At 40.0% G+C, this 27,098-nt stretch overlaps 2 protein-coding genes and 1 long non-coding RNA gene across 5 annotated transcripts in view; 1 reads left to right on the top strand and 2 right to left on the bottom strand.

Moving 5' to 3' along the window:
• LOC143419331 (coxsackievirus and adenovirus receptor homolog) overlaps positions 1–6,927 on the bottom strand; it is a 92,160-nt gene extending 85,233 nt beyond the window's left edge. The window contains exon 1 of the mRNA XM_076885650.1: positions 6,665–6,927. The gene's annotated coding sequence lies outside the window, so the exon portion shown is untranslated. The remainder of the gene's footprint in view (positions 1–6,664) is intronic.
• Positions 1–26,890, top strand: part of LOC143419333 (uncharacterized) — an 89,472-nt gene extending 62,582 nt beyond the window's left edge. The window contains exons 1-4 of one of the 3 annotated variants that reach the window (XR_013099284.1): positions 23,767–24,273; positions 25,696–25,849; positions 25,946–26,038; positions 26,258–26,890. This is a non-coding gene — a long non-coding RNA (uncharacterized LOC143419333). Of the gene's footprint in view, positions 1–23,766; positions 24,274–25,695; positions 25,850–25,945; positions 26,039–26,257 lie in introns of those variants that run through there. The other 2 variants (XR_013099283.1, XR_013099285.1) reach the window with 2 other exon arrangements.
• On the bottom strand, positions 267–8,573 carry LOC143419605 (uncharacterized). The gene is made up of 4 exons (XM_076887014.1): positions 8,513–8,573; positions 8,183–8,323; positions 1,296–1,652; positions 267–1,057 (listed from the first exon to the last, which is right to left on the bottom strand). Exons 1-4 carry the CDS (start codon positions 8,571–8,573, stop codon positions 858–860), a joined length of 759 nt encoding a protein of 252 aa, XP_076743129.1. The 3' UTR covers positions 267–857.
• Positions 26,891–27,098: the final 208 nt, after the last annotated feature.

Below are 27,098 nucleotides of genomic sequence, written 5' to 3' on the forward strand. Positions count from 1 at the left end.
AGGTCGATCAAATGGACCAATACGGCAATGCCATGATGATCCATTTGGCAAAGTAAATCCATTGGGTATCCTTGTTGGTCTGAGAGACAACAATTCTGACGGCTAAAGAACCAAATGGGACAGGCAAAAAAAACAAAAAAAAACCCCAAAAAAACCCAAAAAGAAGCATAATGTGTTGTACATTATTATATGTAATGTGGTATTTTTCAATTATTGTATTTACCAACATCAAGAAGTCACAAGCAAAGAAAGACCACACAATGGTGCATGTTTAAACAAGGAAAGTTTACTGGTCAAAATTATTTATTAAAGAAATAAACAACATTTTTGTCACCCCAAAAAATACACGTTCAAAGCAACACAACAGCGGCCCAATATCAGACAGAATTCCACTCTGTAGAGTGGGCAATCATTACGAAGCAGTTGGTTTTATTTTGTGGATGCAAGCTGCTCTTCATATTTCTGGCCACCAGATGTCACCAGAGAGGACTGTGTTGAAAAGCTTCGAGTAATGAACAGTTTTTCAATACAAGCATCAATGCTTCAGAAAGCTTCATTTGGCCATCACTACTGTCTTGTGTGTTCTCTTCATGGTGTTGTTGCTCCCAATATTTAGGCTGTGTCCCAATTCAGGGTCTGCACGCTTGAAGAACTACCAGACCAGCGATCAGTCCAACAGGTCTATCCTTTTTTTCCTCCATCCTCTGTGTCTTATCAAACCATCATCCATTCTGTGAAAATATGAAATATGCAGCTCTTCTTGTTTCATACTTGAACGCTATTGTTTTAGTTTCTTCAGTCAGATCGTCTCCTGCTTTTTTGAGTTCCTTTTCCCAGTGTCACCATGCAAGAATCTTTCAAACAGGTTTCTGTTCAGCTGGAGGCTGGTATGAATCCTGATTCTGTTGTTGTTTATGTTTTCTGTAGATCAATAAACCAACAACAGCAGCAACAAGAAGCACAGCAGAAAGAATCAGACCAACAATCAGTCCAACAGATCCATCCTCCTTCCCTCCATCCTCCTTCCTTCCATCCTCCGTGTCTCCTCCTGTCTGACCTGCAGGTGAGAAACAGGTGTGAGGTGTCAGCTGTCAGGTAGGTGATGAGTGAAGAACAGAACAGAATCCATTTCCTCTTCAAACTGCTGTCAGACATTATCTACTGCACTCTGATCACATCACTCAGACCAGCTGCTTTCTACAAAGTCTCATCAACAACATCTTTAGAAACAAACATCAACAACCAGGAAGCAGCTTCACCTCTGATCACACACACACTCAGCTCTACTCACTCACCTGGAGGATCAACAACACTCAGTGTGACGATGCTGATGGGGTTATCATTTAAAATAGCTCTCTTTCTACGGTTTGTTCCTGTCTTGACACGACACTCGTATGTTCCAGTGTCATTAATCGTCACATTCTTCAGAATCAGAGACACGTCTCCATCCTTCACCTGTCTGTCCTGCAGATCCACCCGGTTCTTAAAAGATGGATGCTGACCATCAGGGTCAAACTGCTTATTTCTGTAAAATAGCACATATTCATCTCCCAGGTCAGCTCTGCTCCACTCTACACCTAAGATGTTGTTGTTTGGAGCTCGACATGTCAGACTGACGTTCTGTCCCGACTCAGCTGTGATGATTTTCTGGTCTGAAAGAGGAAATGACACAGAGCAGAGAGGTTAAAGGTCAAAGTAATTAACCAAACAGCCAATCACAGAGAAGACTTACAGAAAGAAAAGAGAAACCAGCAAAGAGAAATGTATTTATTTATTTTTTAACTTGTTTCTTTGCTTAGTGGCAGCCTGTTGCAGGAGCTCTTTTTGTTTCTATGTTTAGATTTTACTTTCTCATTCTTAATTACTAATGACTTTATTATTACTTTAAAGATTTGTTTTTTTTTTTGTTTTTTTCCTGTGTCTTTTCTGTTTTTGTTTTTTTTCTCTCCCTTTTATAGTTTGGAGCATTTTTCAAAAAGCCAGAATCTCCTATTTCCATAGCACAGGGTTAGATTTACTTATCACCTTCAGTAGAAACCTCAGAGGGTTAAAGCAGTGCTGTTTGTAACAACCAAAGAGCTCATTGTGTATAACAGCAGATATTAAAGGAAATCTTTTAAAACACATCAGATCGCAGTGAGGAAATAAACAAAGCTGACATCTACACTGATATGCTTTGGGTAAAGTGTTAAGAACAAAATGATGGGAAGTTATTAACTTACAGGGGGCTGAAGTTAAAAAAAGACCCCCAAAATTAATTGTATGAACTCAAAATGGTTCTCAGTAGTTTGTATGACCTCCACATGTTTGTATCGATCTCTGACAACATCGGGGGATGCTTCTAATGATTGTGTCCTGGTGAAATTCCTTCTTTGTTATAGGTCAGGGGATGAAGCTTGTCATCTAATTGGAAGGTTGTTGGTTCGATCCCTGGCTGTTCTAGTGTGCATGCAAATGTGAATGGGTGAATGAGGCATGTTTTATAAATACTCCTCAGAGTAGAAAGGCACTAAACAGGAAACACTCGATTTACCATATCCAACACTGAGCTCCTGCAAAGTCAGAGAGTGAAACAATGTCCCAGAGCTGTTCTGTTGGATTAAGCAGGAAGGGGTGGGGCCAGTATAAATTCTTTCTTCCTCCTCCAGCAGCTGCCTGCATACTCTCACCACCGCATTGTTGTGCACCAGGACAAACCAAGGACCCACTGCACCAGTGTAGGGTCTGACAGTGAGTCCAATAATTCCTCTTGATACCTAACGCCAGTCAGGGTGCTGCTGACTAACCTGCAGAGGTCTGTGCATCCGTCAGTGGATATGATCTCCATGACCATCACTCACTCACCACCAAAGCAGCCATGCTGAACAATAAATAACGTTCTCTACAGATTCTCCAGACCTTTTTACATCCATCTCATGTGCACTGACAGGAGCCCAGTGTCAGAGCTGCAAATTAACACAATGCAGCTAAAACTGATTGACAAACCCTGTTACTTAACTAACCAGATCAAAATCACAGATGTTTCACTGACCACAGATCGATAGAAACACACGTGCTGACAATAAGTGAACATAATGTGTGAGAGAAAGCAGCCTCTCATTATAAGACACTGAGTCTCTGCATGCTGCCTTTATGGAGCTACAGCTGTTTGTATACACTGAAGTAAAAGCTTTGTAGCTGCATACTGACTCCTGAACCTACAACACATCACACTGAAACACACTGTGTAAATCTCCCTGCTCTGATTAAGCCTTGTGATGTCTAAACACAATAGCCAAGCACGCCCAAAGGAGCTTTATGCCAGTGGTCAGCAGCACTCTGCATCTGGTATCTTAATGGAGCGGTCACAGTGTCACAGTTGTAATAAAGGTTTTTGTGATTGAGTTGCATGTTAATAAATCTGTAAATGTTATATGTTTGCCAGTTTAAGTATCATGATGCTGGTTATAACTGGTTGCAAATATTAAGATTAAATATCTCTTTAATTGATTATTTATAGAACTCCTGATATTACATCACTAAGATTGCTTTTGTGGTTTATTTTAATAGCATCAAGCTGTAAAAACAATCAGTTAAATGGCTGTTCTACTCTATAGCTGTTGGAAGTTTTGCCACAGTTGTGCGCTACTATTGGAAAACTTGCAAACCTCACAAAATGGAGGCAAATTTATGGTCTACAGCGCCCTCTTGTGGACAGATTGTGAAATATTGCTTGTGCAGCATATACTACCCCAGCAGAAGTTCATATTATTGTCCATCCAATAATATTTCATTCAATATTCAATATTTATTTTTTCCAGGAGCCCACACTCACACGCTATAACATAATGTGTTCAGTCTTGGGTGGATTAAGACTGGATTAAAACAGTGTTTAACGTGTCTCTGGGACTTTTTGAAGACAATTACCCAAATTCTTAGGTAGCTGCAGTCTGTCTTACAGAAGACTTGTAAACACCAGCGTTTCAATGCAGTTTTCAGAAATGGTCCTTAAAGCATTGTAAAAATGCATCGTTTACTTTCTGTTTTGGCCTCCTGTCCACACTGAGACGGCGTTTTTGCTGATGTAAAACACAGCATTTTCAAGACTCTCTCGAAAACGCATACATTTGAAAGCTGTGCTTTCGCTTCACAGTGTGGACAGTAAAAACAGAGACTTTCTAAAACGAAGATGCATTTTAGTCATATGATGCAGTCATGTGACCAATTCAACCAACATGGCGGAGGTTATCGTCCCTTGCTTGCTCTCAATTTTGACAGCCCTATTAAAGATTAATATCCGTTTGTAAATGCTCCAGATAGCTTTTCTTCAAATTCTTTAATTCTCACTCGCTTTTGCGATTTTGTAATTTTGCGTTACTCTCAGCAACAACTCCACCTCATTGTTAGTCCATTTAAAAAAAACTCTGTACTTTTCTTCAACATCCTACCGCGACGTTTCAAGGAGCCGGAAAGTAAATAAACGGCACGCATGTGCAGTACTGGAACGTAAGCATTTTTGGCCATTTCAATATGGACGCAGACTCTGTGAAAATGACTGAAAACTCTAGTATGGACGCGGACGCCTTTTTCAAATCTATCCAGGCTAGTGTGGCACAGGTATTTTTCAAAAGTGAGATTTTCCGGGGGTTTTTTGTTTTTTTTTAAGATCCCGCACCAAAAATGAAGGAAAACGCTGCCAGGAACGTGCCAAAGCAACAGTTGGCGATATATTCCTAACCGTGTAGAAATGTTGACCAATCAGAAGTCTAGAAGCCTGGGTGGGAAAGAGTAAACAAAGCTGGTGCATAGAAGCAGAACTGAGTCCTATGTGTGGAGGGACAGTAACTCTATGTGTATATGTAAACATTTAAACACTGCAGAGAGTACAATTAACAGTAACAGTATTTTCTGTAAGTCCGCCCTTGTAACATCAAAAAAGCCGCACACCTTTGATGCTGCGCTTTCTCCGTTTTCTTCGTCCACACATAAATGCAAAAACTGAGTTTTTGAAAATCTCCACCCTGGCAGGAGTTTCTAACAATCTCTGTTTTCAGTGACCGAAAACACTGTTTACGTGTGGACGAAAGGTGCAAACGCATCGAAAAATCTGCGTTTTCAAAAATCTCCGTGTACGTGTGGACGTAGCCTTAAACTCACCTAACCTCCCTCGTCATTGTCCTGTAATCAGCACAATAAGGCAAACATCTCCACTGAGACCAATTAATGCAGTGACACCTATAGCCTGGGGAAAACTGCTAGATATCCTGTAGTCCAGATGATAGATGGGAGTGGCTGGATGCATGTTGGTAGACAAGAAACCAGAAGATGAAAGAGCTTGAAGGCTGATCTAATTTAAGTGGAAATGGACTAAATGGTCAAATTGATTTCATATCCACAGAGTGCTCACCTGTCCTACCCTTCATGCCACAAAGCTGCATTTTAGCCACATTACAGTTGTCTCCCTCAACTAGCGTGCAGTTACCTTGTTGTGGTTCACAGTCCAACAACAGCTACAAGGGATTCACCTACACATATATCAGGCTTAGCATGCAGCACAACAAGAACAGGCGGACTCTTCTGTATCAACTATATTAACATCTGAAGCTTTGCCTTTACAGCCCTCTGCATCTACAATTCCTGTGGTCTTTACTCATCTTTTATTAGTGCAGCCTCTTCCTCCTGCTTCACCGCAGCCTCCAGCTACTGTTATGATGCCGCAAGATGCCAATCTATAGAACGTATGTGGATAAGTGTCGCCACTCAAACAATATCGCTTCATAATCGCTGATAAGGAGACGAAGTCAAAAGCAAAGAAGCCAAGACTTATAGTGAACTCTTCAGATGTTGACAGTCTACTCCACTGTCACATCCACCTGTCCATTCTCCTGCACCATCACATCTACAGCACTCCTACCCAGCACCCTTTTCTGCAACTCCTTGCCTTCTCTCATCTAACAAGTATGATGGAGATGATAATTGCTTCATCATATGTGAGCCAAATTCCTGCGGTCAGAGGATTTAGGTCGGTTCTATCCTGCAGTGTTCCAACAAGTCTTCACACACTAAGCCGGTTTTATTGTCCCACAAACCTGTCCATCCACTTTTTGGTTGAGGAGGGTAACCCACCTGACTGTACGTCATTGGAAGCCAGATGACGTAGGCCATTTCTGAATGTTCATTGGTTGGCAGGTGAAAAAAGAGCAGGAAGTGATAGCAGAGTTTACAAAGAACAAGAGAACCTAAAAAACTTCAAAGATCAAAAACTAAAGCACGAAAAGCAAAGACAGTGACTGTAGCGATACTTGTCTTTGTTTTTAACACTCGGGAGCTTTTGGTATGTTAGCCTTAGCTCTGCTCCCCGGCTGGCTGACAGACCACAAACACCACGAGTAACAGACGTCACAGACCGAATAAAACACAGAATCTGTGCACTGCCATCATTTTAACCACCGATCTCACTTTAGTCAGAAGGACAGTCCCCAAAGTGGTACAGATAGCAAACATGCTAACTCTACGATAAAACAAGTACAGACCCCACCCAGCCTCGTGATGCATTCACGGACACAAACAAATGGAATCGACATGAAACAAATTATTTGTGAAGTATTGGCACCACGTAAACGACAAAGATACCATTTTTTCCTTTTTTATCTCAGAGGGGAAAATTTTGGTTTATTAACCTCACCTGCCGAGACAAACACGAAGATGCCAAAAAACAGCAAAGTGGAGCAGAGTGACGCAGTTACAGACATTTCCGTGTTCTTCTTTCTGATGATCGGACAAGTTTGTTCTAAATGTGCTAGTCTGATGATATTTTCAGCGAATAACAGACTATGACTTTTAAAAAGTAACTACAGGAGATTCAATTTAAAGTTTAAGCAAGACAAAGATTATTTGAGCTTCAGCCGATCGTTTCAACTTCAAACTTGCGATTCAGTTCTCTTAAGGTAGTCGCATTTAAGTGACGTCAGCTATACGATCAAAACGTGAGTCATAAGAAAAGAGGTGAAAACTAAAACAGCTCTGAGTGTTTCTTGAATGATCTCCGTAACCGCTCTCATCCATAAACAATCAGCTCCGTGCTAGAGACCAAAGGACTTTAAAATCGTTCCACTGTACAACAATGTAAATATATAAAAATGAAGCCCTCAAACACTTTCCTGATTGGCGTCCTGTCTAACTTCTTAATAAGGACTAGAAAGTTTCTACCCAAATATTTGATCATACAATTAAGGTAGCTTTAGCTTTCGTAACTGATGAGACAAACAGAGGAATTGGTATATCTCTGATCATATAAGAATAGTATTAGACCTTACTGATTATTTACTTCTCATTTGATTTCTACAAAACTTTTGATTCCATCCAAAAAAAAAAAAAACATTCTGCACTTGATAGGTTTAGCTTAGCGTTTCTTCTATAACACTATCAAGAAATGTACACAAATGTGAATTGCTTTACAAAACTGAAGTCTTTATTTTCTAAAGCATTAGATTCCACTAAATGTGAACAAAACTTTTAAAGACTCCATCAACCATGAAACTGTGAAAATAACTCAATTTCTTAAATAAAATCTGCACTGTTTATTTACGATGCAATTAGTTCTTTGTAAAATGTCAAAATGTTAGTAATTATTTTTATTTTTATCTTAACCTTGTTTCTGTCTTACTTCACTATATTGTGAAATTATAAAGAACACCATATGAATCCCTTCCAAATATTCTAAATGTTATTTATAATGTCCATCCATCCATCCATTTTCTTCCGCTTATCCGGGGCCGGGTCGTGGGGGCAGCAGCCCAAGCAGAGAAGCCCAGACCTCCCTCTCCCCAGCCACTCTACTCTGAGTCCCTTGTGAATGGCCGAATTTCTCAACCTATCTCTAAGGGAGAGGTCAGCCACCCTTTGGAGGAAGCTAATTTCCGCCGCTTATATTCGCGATCTCGTTCTTTCGGTCACTACCCACAGTTCGTGACCATAGGTGAGGGTAGGGGTGTAGATCGACTGGTAAATACAGGCCATTTAAATTGAGAGCTTCGCTTTTACGCTCAGCTCTCTTCACCACAACAGACCGGTACAGCGTCCACATCACTGCAGCCACTGCACCAATCCGTCTGTTGGTCTCCCGCTCCCTTCTCCAATCACTCATGAACAAGACCCCAAGATACTTAAACTCCTCCACTTGGAGCAGGCTCTCGTCCCTGACCTGGAGTGGAGTCCCCATGCTGGACCATGGCCTCAGATTTGGAGGTGCTGATTCTCATTCCCACCGCTTCACACTCGGCTGGGAACCATTTCAAGGCGAGCTGGAGGCCATCACCTGACGAAACCAACAGGGCCGCATCATCTGTGAAAAGCAGAGATGAGATCCTGAGACCACCAAAGTGATCTCAAGATCTCACAGCGTGACATCACTAATGAGGTGGGACGCAGTAAGTCAGTCATTTGGAATTTCTTAATTGATCCTGAGGGTTATGGAACAAAAAAGGCAAGTGGAAGACACCCCCCGTTACTGGTGCCGACTGCAGCCCATAACCATCAGGCAGCTTCTGAGACTGAAGAGCAGGGGTGGCCAACCCGCGGCTCTCGAGCCGCATGCGGCTCTTTGCCTGGTTTCATGCGGCTCTTATGTTCAGAATCAGAATCAGAATCAGAAACTTTATTGTCATTGTCATGAGAACAACGAAATTAAGAATGGTCCCCGATCATTGCATCATCCCTAGCAATATCAAAATATAAATAAAACAATAAAATTCAATAAATAAAATAGATAGAATACTTAAAATACTAATAAGATATAACAGTAAAACATTCACATACATTCCCACACACATGCTTCAGACCGTGCATAGATTAACACAAGAGTGGCGTGATGGACATTTTTTTGTAGTATTCAGATGTGTTATTGCAGTTGGATAACAGCTGTGTTTGAGTCTATTAGTCCTTGCTCTGATTGCCCTGTACCGTCTGCCTGAGGGCAACAGTTCGAACAGGGAGTGGCCAGGATGTGAGGTGTCTTTTATGATGTTTTGGGCCTTTTTTTTTTTTTTTTTTTTTTTCATATCAAAGTTTGTGTTTTGTGTTTTTTTTTATGTTGTTGTTTTAAAATGTGCGCGTTCGCTTGAGTTCAATACGGTATTTTCATCAAATGCGCATGTGTGTGAGATGAAAATACTGCAAAGTTTCCCAGTAGGAGCAAGTTCGCCCTTAAAATGGCAGGAAAAAAATGCACAGCAAAAAGAAAATATGAAGATGAACACAGGACGTTTTTAACAGAGTGGGAGAGTTTATATTTTTTTGTTGAACGCAATGGTAAGCCATTCTGCCTTATATGTCAGACATCATTAGCGCATTTCAAAGCTTCAAATCTTCAGCGCTGTTTCAGCTCACTCCATGCTAACATCGACCAGGAATTTCCAAAAGGGACTGAACTTCGCAAACACGAGTTGGCCACTTTGAAAAGTCAGGCAGAAAAGCAGATACAGTTTTTCCAAAAATTTAAGAAGCGGTCAGAGACCATAACGCTCGCATCCTATCAGCTGGCTTGGAACATTGCACGGGCTAAAAAGCCATACAATGAAGGGGAGTTCGTTAAAAATGCCTCAGTGATGTTGTTGAAATCTTGTCTCCTGAAAACGACAAATTAAAACGCATGGTATCAGACGTCCAACTGTCCCGCCACACTGTTGAACACAGAATATCGGACATTAACACGGCTATTGAATCACAGTTGCACTCTGACCTTCAAGCATGTGAGTATTTTAGTGTCGCATTGGATGAGAGTTGTGATATACAAGACAAGCCTCAGTTGGCAATATCTGCACGGTCTGTGTCAAACGATTGTGTGATCAAAGAAGAACTCCTGGATATTGTGCCATAAAAGACAGAACCCGTGGCATAGATGTGAAAGAAACCATGATGGCTGCATTTGAAAAAGCAAATCTGCCCATAACGAAATTAACTGCAATAGCCACGGATGGAGCACCAGCCATGATGGGATCTGTGAACGGGCTTGTGGGGCTGTGCAAAGCTGACCAAACTATTCCTGACTTTTGGAATTTCCACTGCATCATCCACATGGAGCAACTCGTGTCTAAATCATTGAATTTAGATAACGTCATGAAGCCTGTGATGGAAATCGTCAACTATATCTGCACACATGCGCTTAACCACAGGCAATTCAAGAATCTCATCGCTGAGCTGGACCAAGGGCTTCCAGGTGACCTGCCGCTGCACTGCACTGTGAGGTGGCTGTCAAAAGGCCAGGTACTCTCTCGCTTCTTTGAGCTTTTGGATGCCGTGAAACTGTTTATGGAAAAGAAGGACAAGGACTATCCCGAGCTCTCGGACCTCAAGTGGATTATGGATCTGGCCTTTTTGGTCGACATGCTGTGTCACTTGGACAGACTGAACCTGACCCTGCAGGGTAAGTTAAAAATGCTGCCTGACCTGGTGCAAAGTGTGTTTGTCAACAAACTGAAGCTGTTCAAGACACATATTCAAAAGGGAGATTTAACACATTTTCCCACTCTGCTAAAAGCCAGCGGGCATGTCGCCAGCGCTGCCCTGAGTAAGCAAAGAGCCAGATATGCAACACTGATTGAAAACTTGCACGAAAGCTTCGTGACCCGGTTCCATGATCTACAATTGAAAAGGCCACAGATTACGTTCCTCGTCGACCCATTTAATGCAGAGACCGGTTGTTTGAAAGTCCCGCTAGTCACAGATGAAGCTGCGGCTGAGTTGGAGATGATAGAGCTTTGTGAAGAGGACCAATTGAAACCTGCTATAAGGGAAGGGACCATTGAGTTCTGGAAAATTGTGCCAATGGAAAAATACCCCAATGTCAAACGGGCTGTGCTCAAGATACTGTCAGTGTTTGGGTCAACATACGTCTGCGAGTCTGTGTTTTCTACCCTAAAACACTCACATGAAAGAATTGCTTCGAGTGGAAACAACGGAATACAAAGAGGATTGTTCAAGGCAAGGAATGCCAGAAGTCCCACTAAACAACATGCATTGTAAAAGTAAATGCTATTGTAGATTATTATATTTTTGTTTGTGGACTTGGTTGAACTGAGAGTTTGTGTGTGTGAGACAGTGTTGAGAATGACTGGCCTGTGGTTTTAGTACTGTAGGAGTCCATTTCTGTCATTATCATGTTGGTGTGTGACATTTACAATAAATCTGGCTGAGCAGAGATGTGTGTATTTTTTTTGTGTGTGTGTGTGTGTGAGAGAGAGAGAGAGAGAGAGAGAGAGAGGGAGGAAAGGATGGGTGATGTTCATGTGTGCCCATGCATATGATGTGGCTCTTTGCGGTAACACAGTAAAAAAAAAAAGGGGCTCTTGGTCTCTGACTGGTTGGCCACCCCTGCTGAAGAGCTTCAAAACCAAAACATCTTCAAAGGCCTCGTCTCATTGAACACCACAGAACTGACCGTTTGGGTTTAGCAAGAGAGCATCTGGCTATGTCCAGATGTTGCAGAGAGCATCTTTCATGACTGAGGGCCCTCGTCTGTGTTGTAACAACTGTTTTTTTTTGTTTTGTTTTTTTTAACAGGACAACACTACAGTACACAATGCCCGTAGGACAAGGGATTTCTTCCAGGTGAATAAAATCACTCTTTTGGAGCATCCTGCCTTGATCTAAATAAAATTGACAACCTTTTGGGATTTGTTACGTGTCTGCAGGCTGTATGTTTTCTTTGCCTATCCTTTTGTTTGCCATTCCCTGAGGTACACAGACTGCACGGTTGGGGTAGGTGCTGTCCTACAGGAAGATCAGGATGGACTTGATCACTCATCCACAGAGAAGGTATTCTACAATCAAACAAGAGACTCTTGCCGTTCTGTTGGCTCTGCAACATTTTGAGGTTTATTTTGGATTAAGTGTGGAACCCATAAAGGTCTTTACAGACCACAATACACTTTTTCTTTCAAGGATGTTGAAGATTAGGGTCTTCCCCCCTTTTTTTGTTTTCTAGGTACAAGCTCAGCTAGATTTTGGTTTTGTCTTTTTGGTAGGTTTTTTTTTTTAGTACAACCTAATTGTCTCTTTCTCCCCCACATTTGTTGTATGAATTTGGGCAATTTTTTGCAAGAAAGCTGCCATTAAACTTTCTAGATTATTTTGGAGGTGTGGTCCTAAACTTTTGATCAGCTGTAAAACAGCCTGTTTCAGTTTAAGTCTTTCAATAAATTGCATGCTCACTGCCATTTCTTCTTTTTGCATGTTGAAGCTCTCGTCGGAACCTTGTTAAGATCCATCCTTGCAAAATATGATTTTTTTTTGCCAGTTTTCAAGTGTTCTTAAACATTTGATCAGGGCTTTATTTTGGATACCTGTATCCAACATTCTGAAAGATGTCCAGACCAAACTAGCATATATTTTCTTGACAGCTGTTTTATACAGAAATGCTCGATCTGTGACATCATTGTCCACAGCTACATCTTAGTGACCATATTTCCATGCCGCCTGTGTCCATGGCTCTCTGCCTTCACTGGTGGTCACCTGTTGAGTCTCTGGAGGGGTCTGCCTCCTTCATCAATATAAGTAAAGTCATTGAAGGGTTGTAAGGACCACTTTGGGCCCACAGCCAGGCCAACAAAACCATTCTGTCAGAGTTCTTATTGTATTGGCCTCCTTGCTGGCGTCTGACTAAGCCTCCTGAACTACCCTATCATCACCATCAATGCCGGTCTGTAGACAAGCTGTTTCTGCTGCTAATCAGATGGTCAGCACTCATAGTTTCTCAATCTATACTGTTGCCCTCCTGGCTATCCACCTCAGTAGCTTAATCTCCATCACTGGCCTCCTGGATGCCCCCCCTGAGATACTGAGGTCGCAGGGTTTTTAGTATTTTGGATTCTGTTCACCCTTCCTCAGTTCAGAGTTTTCTGGACTTCTTGATTTTGTTTTTGGATTATTCTGGATTATTTACATTTCAATTTAATTTTCAGTTTAATTTAAAATTTAAATTCTGTTTATCTTGATTTTAAGGAACTCGTGTTTACTGTATGTTTTATGGTTATGCAGCTCTTTTAGTTTTTTCTACCAATGTTGCTGTGTTTCTTCACAGGGATATGGAGTTGGTATCCATTTTAAAAGAAGATCTGAGAGTAATGGAGGAACTTAACACCCATCAACAAGCCATTAATGGCACTTGAATAAACAAGAGTACAGACCTACAGCCAAGAACAGGTCATCCAGGGGACCTGACAGACCCCCACCTATTGGTTGGAGATAGACAGAATTGGCTTAGAATCCTCCACTCTCCGTGGTCACAGGCAACCAGCTCACCCCTGGTGACAGCAGTTTCAGAGAGCAGCACATCCCCACCTATGGCAACTATGAGGGACAGTAAAACTTTTCCCTAAACCCACTGACAGAATCTTCCTGACAAGGCGTCATGAAAGTGCCACATTATGCCACAAGAATGCCTGAAGTGCCATTACCTCTGGCAAGTAACAGTGACACTGGGGATACATACCACATCTGTCTCTGCACACTGAAAGAAGAAATCCTTCTTCGGACATGTGGCATTTGTTCGATTAGGGAGAGGTGAAAGTTTTGGGAGTGTCAGTGACGAGAGAGAGAAAGAAAGAGATCGAACAGCTAGTTTATGGTTCGGTAAGGACATGTCACTTCAGAGTCATCAAGACTTTACAAAGACTTTGGTTCAAGTTCTAGTGGCTAAAGTTTTGCCAAAACTTAGAGGACTGTGTTCTCTGCTTGCACTGTCCAGAAGGGACTGTCACAATGCTCCTATGCCTCCTTGGAACAGGATCAGGTGGAATGACTTGGGTGGGCATACTTGGCTTATTCCCCTTACCACTGACCAATGGAAAAGCTATGACCTTGTCACCATGAAGAGCAAGGTGGGAAATAGCTGCACAGAAGCGACACTGTGTTCCCCGAGTCACAGACCAGGTAATAGGTTTAACAATGTCCATCAATGTCCACCTTTCTTGTGCCATTTGTGTTGCATTCAAGTGATGTGGTAAAATTTTGGCCATGTTGCTATAAGATGGTGGCACTCGATTTTGCTGGAAAAATCGAGTGCCACCATCGAGTGGCGGTAAGTCATACCACATCGGGTCGTGTCGAGCCAATCTGAGTTGGTACTAATGGAAAAAGCGCTTGAGTGCACTGTTTGGAAAGTTTGGATATGACCTCTGTAGCCCAATAAGACCTGGTACTCGAGCTTCTCCCTGAGACAGAGTTGTCCAGTGAACCCAGATTGGACTACCTCCATAATCTCTGAGAACAGTTATGGGAGTTACACGAGATGACAGACAGGCTGTCTTTGATCCAGGCTCCTGGCTGAATTGAGTTATGATACACGCTGCAGGAGAGAAGGCCATGCATCGAGACAGCAGGTGTGAGTCTACTGCCCAGAGAACAAGAATGGCCTTTCTCCCAAACTGATGAGTCAGTGGGTTGAACAATGCACTGTGCAGACTGTCAGGCATGGTTTACAGAGTGCAGATGGTCAATTGGAATAGGGTGGATGAGCTCTGATCATCTTGCACCCTACCAGCCCTCGATGCCATCTGAGGGGGAGTCAGGGCCCTGGCTCCAACTCCAGACTCTCAGCACAACTTTCAAGATCTCTGAGGCTGAAATTACTTTGTTGTGGACAAGTGGGTTGCTTGGCGCAGCTAACCACCTAGGTGGGAAGAAAACTTTGTTTTGATTCTAAGGAAAGTGTGTTTATTGTACATGTTATGGTTATGTTGCTCTTTTAGGTTGATCTTGCCAATTTTGCTTTGTTGTTTTGACTTAAAGTTGTTTTTGTGGTGGAGCTGTTACACCACTGAAGTAATGTGCAGATTCGTTGACCTTCTTTGAAGTACTTTGTTAGTGTGTCTGTAAATGTTGATCGAAGAGCTCCCCCTAGTGTGTTATTGGGGTAGTGCAACCTGAAGTAGTTTCTCACGTCAAAATTAATTGCTTTGGGATTCCTCAGCTCCCTTTGTTTTAAAGAACTGCACTTAATTAAGTGACAAAATGTGTTTATTGGTCCTCACTTCAAAATAATGTAAAAATTGAAACTAGTAACTTAATGATCTAATTAATCACTGAATCCTCAGCAGCTTTGTCTGAGTGGAAAAGGGTGTGTGTGTGTTTGCATTGTGGTATTGTTGTATTTTTGCATTATCCATATTAAATTGGTTCAGCAGTGAGCAAACAGTGTGAATGAGATTTCCTGCTTTGTGTAAAGTTTGATAAACTCTAAAATTAAGGGCTACTACAACATGGAGCTTCTTCTTTTTCTTCTTCAGTGTTGGTTCATCTGTCTGTTCAATGTTTGTTATTAGAGCTAACATAGCTCCGGTTAGCTTAGACTGACTAGACTGACCGACTAATAGATCCAAACAGTAAAATTTTAAATTTAATGTACTTTGGGTGTTTTTTTCTCTTGAGGGTTTGATTTTATGTGAGTTTATAAGAAAGTTATTTAATTTTCAATCTTTACTTATTTTTTTTAAATTCATCTGAAGAGAAAAAAACAAAGATTGTTTAATTCTAGTTTCATTTATTATTTCATTTATTTTTTCTGTTTGTTTTCTCCTCATGTGCAGTGACAAAAAGAAAGAAAGGAGAAATATGATGAAACTGAGCAGAAGAGAAGTGGAGTAAAGTGTGACCAGGAGGAATCATTAAATGTTAACTTCCTGTATTTTTGCTGGCAGTGAGTTAACACTAAAAATGAAACTGACTGAGATACTACGTTGAATTATTCGAGCTGAACTATTAAAAATATTCTCAAACTGAAAATATGTTTGTGTACTATACACTATGGAGTAAAATATATATATTACCACATAGAGGACATTTAGTGAGGAAACACAAGCAGGACAACCAACCGCATGTAAAACATGAGACGCAGCAAATAGTCCAGGAAGAAAGAGGCAGACAGATTATGTGACTCCTGCCAGCACTTCTCCTAAATCACATGACTGTAATCAGATTGACATGATCTTCCTCTTTATACTGTGTCAGTCTGACAGTTTTTGGTTCTTCAGATGATAAAACATATTGAATCCATTTAATATGATGGGTTTTTTTCAGTAACAGTAAATAACATGCTTCACACTAACTCCGCATGACATTCATCTGTAACCAGTAAAGTGAAGCTTTAATCCTGGTCCAGATGGGTTAACATTAACAATCTGTTAATCTACTGAAGCTCACAGACTTCAGTCAACCTGTCAGATTATCTAAAAAACTGAAAGACATCATTTTAAACACTTACTGTTGTTCTGAAGGATCTCTGAAGCCCTCCAACACTCTTCTGATCATCAGGGTGGGAAAAAATAGGATTTACATGCATCAATCCATCCATTTTCTTCTGTTTATATGGGGGCAGCAGCCTAAGTAGAGAAGCCCAGTCCTCCCTCTCCCTGCTGACAAAAGATATAATCTCTCCAGCGTGTCCTGGGTCTGCTGTCTCATTCCAGTGAGATATCCAAAGAACATCTCACCCAGGACGTGTCCAAGACGAATCCTAGTCAGATGCCCAAACCACCTCATCTGGCTCCTTTTGATGTGGAGGAGCAGCATCTCTATTCTGAGCCTCTCCTGGATGGCTCAACTCCTCACCCCATCTCTAAGCGACAGATCTGGTTTACAAAAGTAAATGTTTCCAACTAAAACTGTAAAGATGATCTGTAACAAGTTTCCTCTGTACCAAACTGACTGAGCTGACCAGTGAACTGCTGTTTTAAACAGACACACCCAGATCTGAGATCTTGCCACAGAGAAACCACTGTACGCTCAGAGATTTGATTAACAAATTTCAAAAATGCAAACTAAGGTGTGACCATAACAGGAAGTGGACTTGTTTCACTGACACAGGTAGATGTGGAGACAACTTCCCACTGCACTCTGTGAATTTACATCAACTTGTTCTAATGAATAACAATAAAACCCCATGTTAACATGCTTAGGCTCACATAAAATATGCACTATTTATATTTAATTGTACACACACACAACTCAAAAACCTCACATGAGAATTAAGGTCTCTGTTGGGTAGTATTTACTTTTATGGGAGCAAAATTATATATTTTTATATATTCCTTAGTTTTCTTTGTTCTGGTTAAATGTACAGAAATTTGTAGTGCAGCAAGACTCAGATAAGAGCAGCATGACAGATGTTTACTTTGATTAGACGACCAGTATTTAGGAGGAGGAAATGGATAATAGGTATTGATGTGTATAGAACTGGAGATGAACAACTTAAGCATATTATATATAATATTATATTAAAGCATGTGTCGAACTAATGTTATCTTATAACACTATGAGCCAGGATAATTTGATAAATATGAATGTAAACAATTTATTCAAAGTTTTAAAGATAAAATAATTTTTAGGAAAAATTTGTCCTCATTTGACCTTAAAGAAAAGGTCAGAGGTCCAAAGTAACATTATATATATGGAATCCCAGATATTATTCCCTACAAGCTGGTACACGTCAATACAAACAAACGTTTACGTTTTATTGAACTTTGACAGACATGCTAGTGCTACTAAACACATAACCTCCTTGGTGAAGGTAACAACAGTAATAGATGAAATTTTTTTTTTCACAAATGTAAGAAAACAAACAAAAACATTATCAGTAAACATTTTAAACACACTGACTGTGATCAAAGCCACTTACTTTATTCTGTTCTTGTCTCCATCTGGTAGTTTTTCTCAGCATAACGTCATCGGCTCATAACCACAATCATGTCAGGAAACATCTTCAGGCTTGAAAAACAGATTTAAATCAGAAAAAAGTTACAATTGATTTAAAATCAAAATGAATCAGTTTTACACTGCCCACTCCAGCTGTCAGGGTTTAAAGACAAAACTGCCAAGTCTGTGAACGTCTGTGAGAACAGAAACAAGTAGTGGTTTGTGCTTTCTCAGTAAACTGAAGGCTCATATGACTACGTGAGATATGTGGCTGCTCAAAACTAGTTACAGCAAAGATCTATTCTTGCCTACATTTCCTGAAAAAATTAAAACAATAACACATGGATCTGATAGTGTTTACTCTGAAAACATCTGGAGGAATCTTTAAAGTCAGCTTTGAGTTTGTGGAGAAGTGAGTCTCAGAAAGACGTGAAAACTCTTCATGAAGTCGTCACCTCAGACTGATCTGATCAATCAATAAATCAATAATTTACTGATTACAATTGTCCGATCATCAGCAGCACTGAGTATGTGTTTGTGTGTTCATCAGTATCCTGGTCAAACTGGTTCAGTGAGTATTATTGGTACAGATGGACTCATTCATTTCCTGCTAGTGTGTACAGTTTACGTACATCATCATCTGTAAAACAAGCTCTACCTAAACATGGAGCTATTATTAAAATGTTTCTGTTGTTTTGTCATCATCTCTCTGTTTGTGAAGTGATTTCAAAGATTCTTGTTATTGTGTGTACCTGTGAATATTCACTTCATTTCTCTGTGCTGACGTGGGAGAACAGAAAAAAGAAGCTGTTGTCAGATAAACAGTAAACACTTTGGAATTAGTGACGGGAAATAAAACAGGAACAGTGTTTCCATTCTAATTACTTAAAACCAACAAAGAGCTTTGATTTCCTACGTGTGAGATTTGTTGTAAAGGGCAGAAGAAAACTTCAGATCTCTTTGAGTCCATCAAAAAGTGCAAAGCTGAGCAGACAGCTGCACCTACATAATAATCTGTAAGTAACTGTGTAAATATTTGCTGCATTATTCTTTATTTGACTTAAAGTCCAAATACTAAAACTGAAAATATTTTAAGTCACCAATTCCCAAAAAACAAGGGTTGTGTTCCTCCCACTCAACAAACAGAAAATCCCACACACTCCACCCAAAGCTAAATCCTCAGTCTAATCAATCAAACGCAAAGTGTTAAAGTCAATGTGTGACCCACCTGCCACTGACACACAAACTTCAATGTGTTTCATTGTTTTTGTAACAGTGACAATAAAGATCTGTTCTTACAGAGCAGTGAATATAGGTCAGAGTAGTCAGTGATATCACCACCTTTTGTTTTTAGTTCACTTTTTATATAAATAAATACATTCAGATGAATGTGTAATTTAACACACCTGTGACTAATTTCAACCTGAATTTCTGTTTTTACTGTGGCCCACCTGTAGTACCTTCATGACTCACTGGGGCATCCAGACCCACACTGCTTAAAAGACTTTCTCCACCCTTATCATATCTAATTCAGTGAAATATACATAGTGATCTTGCCACATTAATAAAATATTTATCTTAATAAGAATATCACAGAAATTGATATGGCTCGCTGCCATATCGCGCCATATCTGTCACTCTCAAAAGTACAGTTTTTAAATTTAATGTTGCTGAAACAACAAAATAAATAAAACAAATAATTCTATCTGATGGAGAAATCACTCATCTTTGGAAAAGAGAGTTTTTTACAGAGAAATGGCTCTTTCCAAAATAAAAGCTATACTATACACTTCTTCTAGGCTATATTCTCAGCAGCATATTAAACATATCAGGTCAGATCCTCATAAGGAGAATAAGTGGTAAGTAGATAAAGTTATACAGGCTGGTGACACAGAGACATCCAGGTCAGTCACTGTACAAATGGAAGGCAGAAGACTAGACACTGAGAGGGAGAAATTCAACAATATATATATTGACTAATCAAAACCCAGGCTGTGTGGCCACGTGGCTAACGGCAGAGAAGAAGCAGTTCAGAAGAACGGCTGCCAGAGATGTGGCAGGGCTGGAGGCTAGTCGAGGTGTGGGTGAAGACCTTTGGGTGGCTTGGTAGGTGGAGACGGTACCTGGAGTGGCAGGTGCAGGAGGTCCTGGTCATGCCATGGAAGGTCCAGGCAGTGCCGAATGCGGATCAGGTTTGGCAGTTGCAGAACCAGATAGCGGAGCGCAGACCTCTGGCTGAGACGTGATATAACCAAACATCGCTGAGGCCTCTGACTGAGACTGCAGCAGGCTCTGGAGATGGGCGTCCTCCAGCCTCAGCTGGAAAGGGACCCATTGGTTTAATTCCCAAAGCGAGTGATGGCATGGAGTCTGTGGCAGGCGATGGCATGGACCTTTCAAACTGGGGTTAGCAGTGTCTGTCCATATTTTTTCCTTTCTCCGAAAGAGCACGAACAAAGTCTCTGTCACTCACCACAGCTGGCTGCTTTGAGGAAGTGTCGATTAGACATGAGCGCTGGTGGCGTAGACGCCAAAATTGCAAGATTAGCAAAAAAAAGTGCAAAAGCAGACAGAACAGAATTTGAAGGACGGCCCTGCTGGTATAAGGGTTTTTAAAACAGCCAGTTGTTAATGGGGAACCAACCAGCAGCTGCCAGGTCAACGCCATCCAAAAAATGCTCCCCAGGTCCTCTCATAAAGACCACACATATAAAACACAATCCAGACACATTCATTCAAAATATGGCCAGGGTTCTAACATTAAAGTATTGCCATGTATAAAGCAGGTGCTCTGCTTAGTGCTGTGCAGTACTACAAATTCTGGTATAAGTCTGATACCAAGTAAATCCAGGGTCAATATTCCTGATACCAATATTGATGCTGTTGACCTATAAAGGCAACTTATGTTGGTGAGATGAGTCTGTTGTGATTTATGAGATGAATCATCATCCATTTGTTAGTTCAAAAAACATGCATTGACCACTAAATAATTTAGAGACCTGGAGTGTAAAAGTGTCTGACTCTAAAGTGCTTTGGTTTAGCTGTTGTTGTTTAAACGAATATAAACAAACAAAATAAATTTTCCATAGTGCGTCTCTGATGTAACACCCAGTTTTACCAGTAGGTGGCAGCAGACCTCATATGTGAATCATTCCCTTTTGAAGCTTCACTGTCATCCCTCACAAATTCATTCACAAGCTGGCACAAAGCGGATTATAGGAGAGAGGTCTGGTCTGGTGTCATGGTGTGAGGACAACAACCTCACCCTCAACACTGACAAGACAAAGGAGATGATTGTGGACACGAGGAAGAAGAGTAGAAGACCTCACCTGGACACTGAACACCACACAGCTGACATCTTGCTTGAAACCCATAGAACCACATGAATAACACAGAGTGAAATATTTTAATGCAGATAAAGTTAATAGCTGGGGAAAAAGAACACCGTGTTTAAGGCACATTTGAAATAAAAAACAACAAGGAAACTTAACTGTGTCCATAAAACACAAACATATGTTTATTGTTATTGATGATTTTACAAGAAAATTGAATTTTAAAACTCCAGGTAAAAATACATACTCATATATATATATTTTTTTTATCATAGTTGTTCAGGTAAGTAAAAAAAAATTAAAATAAAGAACAACATGTGGATGTCCTCTGGTCTGAGGGGGGGGACCAGTTAGAAACCATCAGCTGGACGTCAGTGGTTGGACTGGTGGACTACTTCAGTGAAGAGTAGACCAGGTTTGGCTTTGGTCTAAAGTCTGAATACAAACACAGTTCAAACAACAGGAAACATGATTACAAGCTTTGTAGTTCCATCAAGACCTCCAGTCTCCATCTCTCTGCATCACACACAGTCCCAGTTCAGACGTTACTGGGAACCAGCTCAGATACATATCACAAAGGTTACACACTGCTTTCATTTTAATTTAAAGTTAAATTAACAAAACCCAAACCTTAAACCCACAGAGCTGAAACAATCAGATTTGCATTAAAAAGTCCAATATATGCTGTTTTAGTTCACTTCATTGGTTCTTGGTGACTCCATGAACGATTTTCAAAATACATTTGAAAAACTGTTGACATGTAAAAGTGTGTAGTTCACCCCTCACCCAGACAGCTATGATAAGCTCCAGTTCCCATGTGACCCTTAATTTGACAACTCAAAAAGAACACAGCTTTATTGCTGGCGAGGAGGCGACACAAATAACAATACAAAACTAAACTGGGGAAAACTAATGCACAAGGAGACAGGGGGAGAAACACACAGCTATAAGGGCTGATGCAACAGTAACAATGAAAAACACAGGGCTTAAATACATTGAGGGAAAACGAGGGGATTGTGACACATGAGGAGAGCACAGTTCTCCTTCTGTCTTAGGCTGGACGAGACAAGGGAAGCAAAATTAGAAACAATGACATGAGACACAGACCTTCAAAGTAAAACAGGAAACACACTGACTGAACTCTAGACATGTAAACTTAACAGACCGGGGAGACACAACATAAGGACCTGAAAATGGGACAGAAAGGCACAGCACACACAACACGGGAAGCCATCACACAAAACCTAAGAGCTAAATCCTTGACAACCATAACTGAAACCTAGGGAAATAACAATAATCAAAACAGTACAGCCAAGGACTCAGAACATAAACCATAATATGAAAGTACAAGGCTGGTCACAAGGACCCAGAATTTTTAGGTTTCTGTGTGGATGTAAAAATGCAGCACACTACACTTCACTGTGCCCTACAGCAAAGTTTAATAAAACATATAGAAAGAGACATGGTGTTATTGACTTGTATTTGTTCATTGAAGCTTGTATATGATTTGTACTATGCTTGAATGAGAAACTGTCTGTTTCCACTCTGGAAGGAGATGACAGATAATCTATAATATCTATAATAATCTATCAATATTTACAGTGAAGCTCTTCATTTCCCGAGGAGCGTTACATGATACAGGGTTTAAAATAATCATTCTTTAACTTATACTGAACTTTTGTACAGCCTCTGGTTTTAATCTCTGCCTGAAATAAGGTGATTTAATATACCCTTGTTCAAGAAAACATTGTTTTAATTGGCTGCTGTTTTTTTTTTTTTTTTTTTTTTTTTTTTTTTGCCTGAGGAAAGCATATTAGGGATATATCACCTCTCTATAATACCATACAGATTATTGGGAAAAACAACCTGTGAGCAGGCTGCAACCTCAGCTTTTGGCACACAGGAATTACTGTTCACACAATCACCTCATCATTTAAAAGGTTTGATGTGAGCATGGCCTTTCCAAACCAGTAAATGAATGCTTGGCTGCATTTGAATGGAAAGCAACTGTACCTCTTTTTCTCTTTGGTGTGGCAGCATAATCGTTCATAACTGATGTTTCCTGTTCTCAGCACTGAGTAGCCTGCAGCTGAATAAATATCTGCAGAAAAGAAAAACACAGAAATTACTTCACAACAACAACAACACCGTGAAATAACGTAGCCATGATGGTTATACTGTATGCAGATTAACTAAACATCACCTCTGTCTAAAACTTCAGAGTTAAAGTAAATAAAAAGAGGGGAAACTGCAGTTTAATAGTTTAACTGCAGATTAATGCAAAGTTATGCCACTTTAATATTTTCACATTTTCATAATTGGTGCAAATATGTAAAAAACAAATATGCATAATCAAGGTGTTTGTAAAGTGTTTTGTATGTTTGCGTGAGATTCCGTTTCCTAAGTCCTGATTGGTTGGTCAACCATACTGGAGCGAGGAAGTGGGTGTGGTCAGGCCACGGTGGCCCGTGCCCTACTGGACTGGAGTAAGCTGTTGGATGTTTTCAGGTAACAACTAGCTGACAAAGCTTCAGTGACACCCCTGCTGTGTAGTGATGGGCAGATGAAGCCTCATGAAGCACTGAAGCTTTTCATCCAATTGGTTCACCCCAACGCGAAGCTTCTTGAAGCTTCATTTGCTCTAGCAGGACACCTACTGGACGTAAAAATATTAGTTGGCATGAATTTGAAGAGTGTGGCCTTTTGCACACAGCCTGTAAATGTCAACAACAAAAGGAGCGTGTAAAACATCTATATTGTAGTGATGGCAGTATACTGTGTATATTTATGCTGGCAGTATGGAAAATGATTATTTGCGGCAAAGTTCGAACCGCTTCCTGAACCAGTCACGTGGTACAGCCGGGCAGCGAGGCTTCGGACGTCATCATTTTCAGCTCCTCCCATAAATGAAGCAAGCCTCGATACGCGCTTCGCGGAAACGCCCCCTCCATTACTCGACACACGCTTCGAAGCCTCAATACAGGGCGTCACATCACTACTGCTGTGGTCTATCCCCACAGTAGCCTCAGTGAAGCAAAAGCCTACTGCCGTGTTTTTCCCGAGGCAGAGTTGGACTGTGGAATTTTTTATGCTAAATTTGAGTTGGACTAGGTTTTGCACCACCAGTGCGGAGCTGTTTCCTTCTTTGCACCAAGATTTAACAACGTGGTTTGCAGAACTGCTAGCAGCACTAAAGAAGTGTTGACTGCTGTAAGCTAGCAAGGATGGTGTGCTGTCAAAATACTCAAGCATCTTCTGCTGAGGCCTGCAACAGGTTAGTTTAATTATTTTCTTTGTGTTCACGTGAGCTGACAAATGTACATGCGGTTAATGTTTAAGTAATCCCTCCTGCTTCACTGATTTATTACCACCTGGCTGATTGGGAAGGGTTTTTGTTGTGTGTCTGGGGATGCATCATCTCCTAGCTTAGGTAAACTATTTTGTTAAGCTATTTAGCATTGCTGGCTTAATAGGGGTTTTATTTTCTTGAGTCAACCACCCACATATTATTGTTGCTTTCTTTTGTGGTGTGTAGTTTATTTGTGGTAAATAAATGCCACCATTTTCCACTATTTTCCTATTTTATTCCTTTTACCACCACTTGATTAAATCCATGGCTGCAACATAAAAATTCTAATTTATTGATTAAGATAGACCTTCTAAGTTGCAAACTTTATTTTTTTTTTTGGGGTTGTGTTGAATTAATAATGTTGGTAATTACATTAAATTAATTTTATATGTAATTTGAAATTCCAATGTTAGTGGGTTCAAAATAAAATTCAAGTTGTAATTACTTAAAGAAATTTAATAGATAACTTATTTTTTTCCACTGTAACTTCTGATTTCAAATTCCTTCCCCTACCGACTTAACTACCACATGTAGCTAATGCTAGCCATTCTAAACTTTAGCACAGGAGAGGATAAGATTTATAAAGTTTCATTTGACAAAAGTCTTCAGCTAGAGAGTGCAACTGTGGCTAGGAAAAGCATGGTTAAAGCTTTGCTACACAGTGCAATCTAATTTCGATCATAGGCTGATTTTGTTTTTCCTTTTTACCAAAATTAGAAGCCTTTAAGCTGTGAACAGTTTTGTCAGAGGGATAACCTAGAGGCTTCTTTTTTCTGTCTGGCTCACCTATTTTATATCTTTATAAAACTTGCATGACCTATACGTAATATTACATTGATTTTGGTTAGTATTGTGATACAGCTTAAAGTAAGTATTGTTCTTGATCTTAAGAGCTGTAGCTATCTTTGTTTTGTTTTTTTTGTTTTTGTTTTTTTAAATCAGACTGTGTGAAATATTGTTAAATTCATTCCAATAGCATTATTCTGGCATAGGCTATGTGAATCTACTTAACATTAAGACTTTATGTAAGCAGTTAGTATAGTGTGATAATCTAGGGTCATTAGTGCTTTGTTAAGTTGGGACACAATTTTTACAAAATGGGCTGGGAGTGAACAATGTGTAAATTCGAAACCTCTGCAGAAACAGGGTTGCTAAAACATTAGAGATTATACCACGGTTATGGTGGGGAAGTCTCCCTTGTCTTCACCAAGATTGTTTTTGTTCCCTCAAAACTTGGGGTAGCCTTAGATCACATCTATCCTCTTTAAATAATGTATTAGAGCATTCATTAATGCAGTATAGCTAATAGTCTGCAAGATTTAATTCTTCTGTTTGTGTGGTCTACAGATAAAGGAGGAGTTCAAGAGAATAACCACTGTAAGCCTTGAATGGCTACACTTGACCATTGCACCCCAAAACTGATGGATGTCATTTTATCAAGGGGAGGAGCTAAGTGAGTGAGGGAGTGAGAATCAGGCAGATCAAGGACATGCTGCTTGAGGTAGGACAACTATTTAGACTTTGGGTAGCTTTGAAATGCACTTTGTTGGCAGTCACCCATGTATTTTATACTCATACTTTATTTTTTCTTAAATAGCACAATACAATTGAAACACGCAGAGAAGTAGCCATCTGCTGCCTTATCACTTTCCTTGGAGAGAAGAAGGAGGACCTTTTCATGGAGTTTGGTGTAAGTAATTCAGCATTGTGTGTGTGTGTGTGTGTGTGTGTGTGTGTGTGTGTGTGTGTGTGTGTGTGTGTGTGTGTGTGTGTGTGTGTGTGTGTGTGTGTGTGTGTGTGTGTGTGTGTGTGTGTGTGTGTGTTCCATTGATCATCTGAATTCATTAAGATTCAGTAAGTATAAAAGTCTAATCTATAATTCACTAACCTATTTTTTTTTTTTAAATAGGTTAGTGAATTAACCTATTAATTTCTTAACTTAAGGTTGGCCTTAAGTTAACACTGAAGAACTTAAGGCCAACCTTGAAAGGCAGGTGATGAAAACTGCCATCATCAGTGACCAGTACACCCCTGGATCTAACCATAAGACTGCAACCATCGTGGTGGAGGAAACAAAAATCATGGAGGGCCAGAATTTCCCAAGGTGCTGTGTTTTGCTCATGGGCATAATATATGCTCTCAATCTGAGCGAATGCAAGGATCTGAAATATACTTTTGAAATTGTTCAGAAGCTGTTCCTTGACCTTGATGGAACCATCATTATGTTAAAGATGTTGACTCTGTTTCAAAAATTGGTAACTGTTTTGAATCCTGTATGTGTAACATTGATCTTAAAGGTGTTTGCTGCATTGTGTAATAGAAAGATGCAAGATCTTGTTTGTTAGGCATTGAAAGTTAACATTTACTGAACACTTGCATGGAAGTATTACTGTAACAAAATGTTTTCTAAGTAGATTTTTTACCAATTGAACACATTTGTTTCTGTGGTGTTAAATACATAAAGGCATATTTTATAACTTGGCTGTGATGGTATAGATCTAAATTTCTGGTTTATTTTCACTTTGTAAATACAAAGTGTTGAAATGCCTACAGTTAAAAAATAAAGTTTTTTTTGATAATAAAAAAAAATGTTCAATGAATTCCTTTCTTAAAAGCTATTACAATAAAAAAAAATAAGAGAAAGCTAAAATGATGATAATAATGATGAAAATCAGCAACTTAATATTTTAAATAATGAACTTTAAAAAATTGTTTTTGTAATTGCTGTAATTAATTACATAACACTTAAA

The sequence above is a fragment of the Maylandia zebra genome, linkage group LG7 (genome assembly GCF_041146795.1).
Source record: "Maylandia zebra isolate NMK-2024a linkage group LG7, Mzebra_GT3a, whole genome shotgun sequence".
Taxonomy (NCBI): domain Eukaryota; kingdom Metazoa; phylum Chordata; class Actinopteri; order Cichliformes; family Cichlidae; genus Maylandia; species Maylandia zebra.